The 10,402-nt window shown below is 40.7% G+C and overlaps 1 protein-coding gene across 1 annotated transcript in view; it reads left to right on the forward strand.

Moving 5' to 3' along the window:
- Positions 1-7,806, forward strand: part of KIF25 (kinesin family member 25) — a 41,776-nt gene extending 33,970 nt beyond the window's left edge. Inside the window, exons 12-15 of the mRNA XM_065632511.1 lie at positions 1,443-1,594; positions 4,115-4,312; positions 6,270-6,425; positions 7,649-7,806. Coding sequence (XP_065488583.1) covers positions 1,443-1,594; positions 4,115-4,312; positions 6,270-6,425; positions 7,649-7,806 — 664 coding nt within the window. The remainder of the gene's footprint in view (positions 1-1,442; positions 1,595-4,114; positions 4,313-6,269; positions 6,426-7,648) is intronic.
- Positions 7,807-10,402: the final 2,596 nt, after the last annotated feature.

Below are 10,402 nucleotides of genomic sequence, written 5' to 3' on the forward strand. Positions count from 1 at the left end.
GCAGAATCTGCCTCCTTGGACCTGAGGCAATAGTCAGACGACCCTGGGGTGAGGCTCTGCCTCCTCTGGCGATAGGAACTAGAGCCGCTGCTGCCCTGCTGGTGCCGGCTCACACAACCAGGGAGACGTGCCCAGGGGATGCAGAGGGGCAGGGATGTTACAGAGGAGGCCACTGCTGTGGCTCAAGATTGACAGCAGAAGTCTATAATGATCATTTGGCTCCTGCGGCCCTGGTTACACAGGGCTTTTAGGCTACACAGCTTTTAGGTTGCTGCTTCTCTTAAATGTCTCTAAGCATGGTGAGCCTAAGTGTTTTTCTGTTCTTCAGATGCCCTTGCTTTATTTTCAGAGGAAATTGTTTTAGCTGGGTATAGCTCTTTTGTCTCTGAACTCTTCAAGTGTGGCTGCTCTTAGCACAAGGTTTGTGCCCAGTCTGACTTTCACGGCAATTGGTCCAATCTAAGTCATGCCTTTTATCACATGCTTGCTTTTGCTGAGTGTAGCGATGCAGAACCAAACCTCTACCCTGTCAGGCGGGTTATTAATGGTTCTGGTGTTACAGGGCATTTAGTAACCAGGCTGTGATATGCAGTCATAATAATTTATACCCTCATCTAGAAACCAATGTTTAGGCGATGTGACTTGAGTGATTATTGAAGAAGGCAATGCCATGAAAGGAAAGCGCAGGCAATCTTACCTCATTTTTTTTGAAACATGGCAAACCTGGAGGAAATCGTCGTGTTTTTTTCTTTAGCTAATCAGTTTATTTCACTTTCTGTGTTATGTTTTTGCCCTTTGATTGGTCATATTTACAGTATTTCCTTTAACTGGAAAACAGATAGTATGAGATTAAATGGCCTATAGAAACCTATGCCTGTCTATTCTGATACTGTGCTGGCGTCTCTGCTCATTTAGCAGTGCAATGGAAATTTCTTCCAAGGATTCTTGATTTAATTCCAAATGTGAAATATGACTTATATGATTTCTAAAGACCCAGAGAATTTCCCACCCCACCCCCTCCAAATTCTGTAACTCCCAAAGAACAGGAGCTACCTCAACATAAACCGGACAATTCCACTTCGGTAAGACCAGAGATTCCAGGCATGTCTAAGGCTGTGTCTTTTCTTCCAAAGTGTGCAGACGTAGAACTTCAGTCTCTTCTAGAGCAGAGCTATAGTACCTATAGACCCACAAGGCTGGAAAGCCACTTCTTCAGCACTTTCAGTACTACATCACAGCTTTTGTCTTGAATTTTCATCTTGGACTACGTCCCACTGAAAAAGTCTATATACAGTTGTTTGTGCAGCTCAAAACTGAGATTAGTATAAGGCGTAAAAAGAGTGGGGAAGTGGAAATGCTCAGATTCACATCTAAGTTGTCACCTTTCTCATGTGATTTTTACTGAGTCAGTTAAATCTTCTGCTTTTTTCTTTACTTCCTAGGACTGTTGAAAATGCATCAGAATTTTTGCATCTAGTCAACAAAGGCCTACAGCTGAGAGTCAGGCACCCAACACTGGTGCATGCTGATTCCTCTCGTTCTCATCTGGTAGTTACATTGACCATAACCACAATTGTCTCTGCAGATAACTTTGGTAAGTAATGTGTTACTAAAATACATCTAGAGACAGTTGTTTTTTTCGAAAAACACTCTGTGGAATGAGAGGTTTTCATGTTGTTTTTTCATGCTTTTTCCAACATTTAATACATTCCCTCAGTTCCTTTTCCATTGTTTAACTTCTACATACCTTCCTAAATAACAGACTAGTTTGGTGTTTGAATGCTACTGAAGTTTCACTTTCATAAAAACTTTTACTTTTCTTTATGTATCTTGAGACAGAGTTCTTGAAGCTTTATAGCATGAAACAACTAATGAAATAAATGTTATCAATAAGTCATAAGATAAGGTGTAAGTAAGGTATCAGTAAGGTAGGTACTCCAATACAGTAGTTAAATCACTTTGTATGGCATATAATTATGCATACTAAATCTGTGGTAAAGCTAACCATGCATTTTAGGGATCATGATATGATTTTGGGTAAGAAAGAATTATTTTTTTACCCAAGGCCCTGCAAAAAACGTCCATTAAATTCAGTGTCTCTTGAACTGTTAATAACAGGCCACTGTAGAAACAGACAACATAGTTGTCTTATTTACTATTGCAAAACCTGTATTTCTACTTTTCATTACCACACCAAGGCTTATCATTTTATTGCTTTATGAATAACTTCGGCTTTTAGGAGGTTAACTTTGTTTTCTTTTGCTTGTTATAATTAGGCTTTCTGCTTCCAGTGCTGTGGTCTATCTCCTTCATACTTTACAACAACAATATGGTTTTAGAAAGTGGAAAATATTTAACATTTTTTTCTCTTAGATTGCTATCAGAAATTAAACCAACAATATTAGCAAAACAGAACAAACAGTGGCCTTGCTTACCTATGGGCCTTGCCAAAAGACACAGTTACTTCACAAGTTGCAGCTCCAGTGTTCCAGATGTTTGCTCTGGCCCGTTCCAGATTCTTGTCAATCAGACAGATGTTACTTTTCAAAACATGGTGTTTGCACTGTTAGCATGCCAGCCATCCTGTCTAGTCCAGACTTCCCTTGGCCATTTTGAATTGCCATCACTGTACTGTGCCGTGTTGTGTGGCAGCAAAGCTCCACAGAAATGTCTAATTTAAGTTGAATGCAGACTCAGGCTTTCAGCCCACAGCGCATGGATGAAGGTATGTGCGGGCAGAGCAGTGCTGCAAATGGGGCTTTGCTGCAGCAGTGGGGCAGTGCATTCTGTCTTGTTTAAAAGGAGCAATTCCTGATTTGAAAGACAGGTGAAATTGTCAAATGTCTCAACACTGGAGATCTAAGTCATTAAATAAAAAGTTATGAAGTCTATGATGAGTTCTGCACTTAGAGCCAGGTTGACAAGCCAGCACCGTTTCAGGTTTGATTAAGGTCTTCTAGCATTTTGTTTCAGTATTATCTGTTGTTTGAGGAAAGCAGTTACTTAATTTCCCCATCTCAAACTGAAGAGGAGCAAGAAAACTCATTTTTACACTGTATGGCCTGAAACCATTTATTCTGTGTAAACCAACACAGCTGCTCAGTCTACACTGTGAGCAGCCAGCTTGGGTTTTAGCAACAGCCTACCTGGAGAGGTACAGAGCTCTGCAACCCCATTCAGTCTGTTCCTCACTCAAGTTTTGCAGCTGGGAACTTTGTAGTATTACAGCTAGACTCTTTAAGCACCCAAGGGAGTCCGTTGTCTCTATTACTTGTAGCGAAGTACGTGCCTTTTCTTCTTTTATGGCTTTCAGAGAGAAAGATGGACGAAAACCAAAACACTGAAGAAAAAAAGCAAAACTGCTTTGGGAAAGCCCTTTTGCATATATTCCTGCTAAGCTAATGTGAAAGCAGCTTTCCCAAAGAATCTGTCTTCCTCTTGCTTCCCAGCAGAGTGAAAGCCAGATGCTGCTGCTGTGCAAGAGGAAGAATATGAAGCAGTCTGGTGCAGCTACAGAACTACTAGGAGTAGTATGTAACCAACCTGAACAAGTGGAAGTAATGCTGTTGAGGCTAATAGCCCATCATGTGAAGGCACAGCAGTGGCATATGAGGGCTGAAGGAAGTCTAGAGGGAACAGCAGAAAAGGACAAAATAGAAGAGGCGGGATGATTTTTTTTTTTTTTTGACAGAGCACCAGCAGGTGATGTTTCAAATACACAGAAATAGACTTCAGAGCTTACTGCTCCCAAACATCCAAAATCTCACTTTGGCTGCTGTCAATCTAAAACATGAAAAAATGCCTCTTGAAGTCCTTACTAGAGTCCTGCTTCTTGTTTTCCACACAGAAATGTGAACAACAGGGATATTAGATGCAACACAAGCTAAACAAAGTCTCGTTACCAACGGGTACGATTGGTTTGATGAACAAAAGCTTAAACCAGAAAAAGTCATTCATGCTGCCTGTGCCATTGATTCTGACTTGTATATTACTTCTGTTAGAATAACCTAAACCAGCAGATACTGTTCTTCCCCTATTGATGCCCCATTTTTTCCCCAACCCAGTTTCCAGTGTCAGCGAGAAGGAATCCTTGTTTGTTTTTTCCATTAACCAGGTATTTCATGGGAAGATGAACAAACAAGTCAGAGACTAAATAAAGAGGTTTCCTGCACCTTTCCACAAAAAATGAGGGACAATAAATCCACCTCTTCTTCTAGAGCCTCTTCACCAGCACAGCTTGAAGCAACTGAGAAAATGAAGCAAGTCAAAACTAGATTGCAGCTGGTGGACCTGGCTGGTAGCGAGTGTGTCGGTGAGTTGAACATGTCTGTTTATGGAATGGTGGGCATGGATCCTCACAGATCTGGTTTAAAATAGCTGCCTTTACCTCTTTATGTAGGGATATGTGCTACCCTGCTTCACACAGGGGGTGGTTCAAATACACAGATCCTGGAATAAGCAAGACATTGGGGGCTGATTATTCAAGTTTTACACTAGTACAGTTTAAGTGAAAAATCTGACTGCATAAGCCTAAAATAAAAGCCCAGGGCGGTTACCCATATCATAGATATATTATTTGTTCAGACTGGTTTTATTAGGCCTGTTTTTCTACTCTGCAAATTAGCATGTCTTTGTACAGAAACGTTTAAAGTGCATAAATTATTTAAATATTACAAATATCTGTAATAATTGATATCAGCATGTGTGGGTTTTTCTACCTTATTGTGAAAAAAGTCTTGGAGGAAATTAGTGTTGAAAAGATAAGATTGTTTTCATTGTTTCTTCAAAGAATTTTTCTCCTCCCCCTCCTCTATGCACACAATAATTTCAAAAACTTGATTATTTCCTAAAGAACAAGCTTTCTTACCAAGAAAAGCCATGCAGCCAAATGTATCATTCCAGAAATAATGTTTTGAAAACTGAACCAGTATTATGAGAGAGTCTTTACTGCCAAGAATTCTTGCTTTTGCTCACTGTTAAACTTTTGTTCTACAGAGAAACCTAATATAATACATTCTATTTTTCATTTGGTCTAAGTGCTGGAAACTGTTTGGTAAATGAGCTACAATGTGTGTGTTTGTTCTCTCAGTTCTACCAGGGCAAACATTTACTTGCTTTAGGGTTCGGTGGGCCACATCCCCCAGTGAAGCCAAGAAGAACTGCGCCACACAGATCAGTGTTAGATGTGGCACAGACTGACCTGTGCCATCAGCTACGCTGGTGAAGATTTGAAGATGTTGAACTTATTCTGATAAAAATTAGGGCAGCTACTAACTCATAATTGGTTTTATATGTGGACAAATCTAAGTGAGCAGTAGTAGCAGGTGTCTCACACACTTTGAATGTCCATCAGCACCCCGTCTGGTTGGCTCCACAGCCATCCTGGACCATTTTCAGCATTTGCTAAGTAAGTGGTCCCATTTTAGCAAACTAGGTTTTGGTTTGAAAGCTCGGCTAAATGCTTTGTGGAAGTTCATGTGACCAAATGTAGATAATCAATGGTTTAAACATGTTACCCTCTCACCTGTTTGCAGTTTTCTGCTTTAGGGTGATATCCATTGTCTCAGGAGTCCACCTTCACTGACCATAGAAAAACCCCGGGGATGTCTGTAGATAAAGTCAATTTGAGATACATCCTACGTCAGATTATTGACACCCTGTGGCAGAGTCTTCCAAACTGTTTTGCTCTGTGACTCTCTGCAAAGAGGGTCTACACTCCAGCTCCATCCTTTCCCAGTTTCATTTCTCCAGCCCTCACTGTCCAGACTTCTGTTATTTTTTTTTTTCCTGTAACTGTGCGTTTTTACACTTGCCTCTTGAACACCTGCTTTGTTCTCCCTGTTGGGAAAATACTGGCTTAAAGGGAAAAAAAGATCCCTTGCCTCTCTCTGTACAGCCTTTTTGTCTATCCAGAGGTGGAACAGAAGGCAGTTGTGGGATCCGTCAGCCCCTTCTGACCATCCGGCTACCATTAGCCCAGAGCACACGATCTATGCTGGGCCGAGCTAACGAGAAGTGATTGCAGATGCATCTGCAGCTCATTCTTTAACCTTCTTTCAAAGAGCAGAAATACTGATCATGTATTGGCAGTCTGCAGTAAGTGATTGCTGCATTTTGCTTTTGGCAGGGGTGGACTGGAAGTCAAGGTTCAGAATTTGAGTTCAAAAATGCAGTGTCAAAAGTAGATGATACAGCAACAGAATTTTTCACAATTACAGTTGAAGCAGCTTTGCTTAGTGTTACCATTGCCCTTTTCTACACTGTCCTAGGTATGTCTGGGGTGACAGGTGCAGCACTAAGAGAGACGTCATTTATTAACCGCAGCTTGTCCGCCCTAGCAGATGTTCTTGGAGCAATAGCAGAGCAGCGATCTCATGTACCGTATCGAAACAGCAAACTTACGCATCTGCTTCAGGACTCTGTAGGTAAGAGGTTATTCTGACTTTCGTTTAACAACATAGATTTCCCAATCTTTCCCCTCCTTTGTTGTGTAAAACTAGAGGATGATTTTGTATTCCTGCCTTCTATATGGGCCTCTGTTCAACATCTCTGGCTCTGAAGCAGTGTGAGTACACAATGAGAGCTCTGAACTCCTCCTGAATTTGGCTAAACATTGCTGTTTCCAAGGTTCGGTTTAAGAATACACTTGTAAAAATCACAACATCTCTAACAGGATTGTGTAAAGGGTAGTAATTGCATTTTATTGGTGTTTCATGTCAGGTACAGTTTACAAGTTAAGCTTCAATCTTTATTACTACAGGGTGTAGTCACATATTTGCACATTCCTTAACCTTGTGGTCTGTAGCAGTAAGACAAAGGAGGGAGACAGAACATATGCATCGACTATACTACAGCTCCTTCTTGTGTTTGGGTCACCTCCTCTTCTCTAGCTCCTCATCTATGCAGAAACAGTTTTAAAGCAAGACTCTTGCCTCCAGTAATATCAGATTTGTATCCATCCATATAGTATATTAGTGCATTTTTGTTCAGCCAGAAAGCATCAACCCTTTAGTCTCCAGTTCAAGGCATAGACAGTGACAGAGGTAACAGTTCTTCAGAGCTTCTGAAAGACTACTAATTTTTGCTTGAACTTTGAATTTCACCTAGTGCTGGAATCCCCACTGTGAAAAGGGAAATCCAAAGAAAGAAGTGAGTTTAGGAGCTATACTGTATGGTTTTAACCAGGTGCATGCCTTGTGTGATGCTATTCAGGTGAACTGTCAAAAGTGGCAAGTTCCTTGTTTGTTTAATCATTCTCTGTGAACTTCTAAGAAGTGTTTTGCTTTATTGTCACAAAATAAGCCATTTTGCCATTGCCTTAAATTTATAAACATCTGACAAAGCTGACAAAGTGCCCAGATCAATTACATACATGCAGACTAACTGATGCAGTTATAAGGGGAAAAAAAAATCTACATTACAAATTGTGAAACATTTATTCTTCTGGGGAAAATGTCATATTGCTAGATATAGACTTCCCTTGAAGGAGCTGTCTGTTTTCAACAGCCCTCTTCACTGATAGTTTTCTGCTTCATAAAAGCAATGGTAGGCTATGCTTCATTGTTGGGTAGATCAACACATTACTAGTATATAACTTACTGAAAATAATGAGGTAAATAAGTATGTTTTGTCTTTTTCTTGGTTTTAGGAGGTGATGCTAAACTGTTGGTCATGCTGTGCATCTCTCCTCACCAGAAGTACTTAACAGAATCAATGCAGTCTCTGGGATTTGGAACTCGTGCTCGCCAAGTTCAGAGAGGACAAATCAAGAAAAGAAATTTCCCAGTGCAGAGTAAAGCAAAATAAAACCTAAGACTCCTGTGGATTAGAGTATTATTAATGAGTTCCTCAGACTGAAATGTATATTATTGTCCTAAAGCCATTCTTTTAGATATCAACTGCCAGATAAAATAAACAATCCTCAACATGGCATTAGTAAGCCATAAACCTGCTGATAATGTTCTTGCTCCAAAGACAATAGCAAGTATTGACAACAGCTACCAACCATGGTGGAATGACATAGAAATAAATCAGGCTTTTTTCAAAAAGCTTCTTTAAGACATGGTTTTGGTGATGTGTTTCCTTTGGGCAAGTAGAACTAAGTCAACAGAGCCCTGATTGTGGATGGCTCACTTCTGAAAGGCCAAGGGTGCAGTCTGTTTTCTCAGCAGAAGACAGGAGTCTAAATGTCATTCCAGTACTTCAAAGCAGGGAGTGAAATACTTCCCCTCCACTTGGATTAGAATGAGACATGTCACTGTGGCTTGCCTTTCTGTCTAGGATGGATGGAGTCATTCCTAATGCACCATCAAGAGGTAGGGGTGTAAAGGAACCCATCGGCTGTATTGAATGGAGGTCTGTTCTCTGCTTTTAGGTAGGAAATTGTGGCAGTAGTGAGATGGAGAAAAAGGAATAAGGCTGTATCTGTTATCCCTCTGGAATGTAGGTTAGGAAGTAAATGAGGGATTATACGACTTTGAAAACACACTCAAGTTAAATGGTTGGAGTGAATCCCAACTCTGCTGAGTTCACTAAGACTACAGCTTTGCTTGTTTTGGGTTTTTTGCTCCCTGAGTGAACACCACATCTTAATGGCTAATGAGACCTAACTTGTACAACTGTTCTAGTAATAGTCCGGCCTGGTGTTCCACTTACATTTCTGAAGCCAGTTAACCATATCACAACCTTGATTAGAAAAGGATAACCACATGCTTCCTGTCCATCACATGAATAAAACACCAAAAACCCAGCTCATGATAGGATGCTTGTCATCTTCAAAAGGCTTTCACCCTCTTACACCAATGCTGAGACATCATCATGCAGGCTTTGTGAATGAAGTTACACTGGGAGAAGTTTCAAGGAAATTTAAGCAATGTTAGAGATGAGAAGTGGTTCTGAGATGAGAAGCTGGGTTCAAATAACATCTGATGTGTTTTGAGCACTGCTTTATTGCTCAGCAGAGGCCTTAGGATCCACTCTGAATTTTTACCTCCATCAATCACTGTGCCTCTAGACTGGGAGAGAGGTCAGTGGCAGGTCACTGCAAGAAGGCTTAAATTGCAGCGACCTGCCCAAAAGGCTGGCCGTTTATAGTACTCCAAGTCACTTAACCTTCCCAAGCGTAAATATTTATCCAGAGATTATATAGCATACTATTATTGGAATTTCACCCTTGAATATATAACAGCTGCTGTGGTGCATGCAGTGCTCTGGGGCTCAGAACATTAGCATCGCAACCAGAGAGCTGTAATAATACCTTTTTCCTCGATAATGTTGCAAGGGTAAAAATGCCTTAACTTTACCTGATTCCAGCAGTAACAGATGGGTAGAAAAATAATAATTACACAAGACCTTATGAAGCTGAATGGTCATTGAAGCAACCTTAGGTGAGAAAGTGTCAGAGCAAGGAATGTCAGCCTGGTACATGAAATGCAGGAGTAGACAGCTTCAGGCTCGCCTTGGTCTCCTGACAAAGAAGCTGCTAAAGCAGCCCGGATTAGAGCTCTAAGGGAGGTTGTGACAGGGAGGGCTAGCTGATTCCACCAGCATCTTTAGCTAAGTTCCTCAAATATTTTTAAGGATTTGGAATTTCCGAAGTGTTACATAGAAATGTAACTTGTCAGGAACTGAGCTTTCTTTTCTGAGGCTGCTCTTCAGAACTTGGCATTTATTTACAACCTATGTGGTAGGGGAAAAGCAGCAATACTTACTGTTAAAGCTGAGAAATAAACCCCTGAAATATCAGCAAATAGTGAAAGTTTAAGTTTCTACATTAACATTAACTCTGCCAAATTGTGCACATGCAGCATTCCCTATTCTCGTTTTCCTTGTCAACACAGCGTATCACTTGGTGTTTGACCCACCCAATGAAATGTACAGGATACACAGGGCAGCAAAGTTAACATTTTGTTCTAAGAACTTTCAGGTTTGGAATTTCCTGGGTTACAGAGACATGATTGCTCAATCCCAGTGTCAGATGTGATGCACTGAAAGAAAGAAGGGTAAAAGCTGCAAGGGTGAAATGGCTTTACTCTGGTACCTCAGCTGAATTGTCTTCTGCCTGAAGGTTCACTTGGACCTGCTAAAGGAGAAGCAGGGATCTTCAGAGATGTAACTGATGTCCTGAGGAGCAAAGAAAACAGCATGTGCAAGGACATATAATTCTCTGCTACAGTATTTTTAGTTTTCAGATCTTTTAAGCTTTGAAAGGAGACAGCTACGTCAGAAAAGCAGGTGTGACATATTCATGGAGCTGACTTTAAGGTTTCCTTTGTTGACCAAAACATCCTGATAAACCAGTCCTCATCATCTGGACACTGTAAAGCTGAAACACACGTACTAACTGGGAGAAAGAAAGGGATATTAGGAAGTGTTCTAAAAAAAATTGACACAGGAGGTCATA

The sequence above is a fragment of the Caloenas nicobarica genome, chromosome 3 (genome assembly GCF_036013445.1).
Source record: "Caloenas nicobarica isolate bCalNic1 chromosome 3, bCalNic1.hap1, whole genome shotgun sequence".
Taxonomy (NCBI): Eukaryota; Metazoa; Chordata; class Aves; order Columbiformes; family Columbidae; genus Caloenas; species Caloenas nicobarica.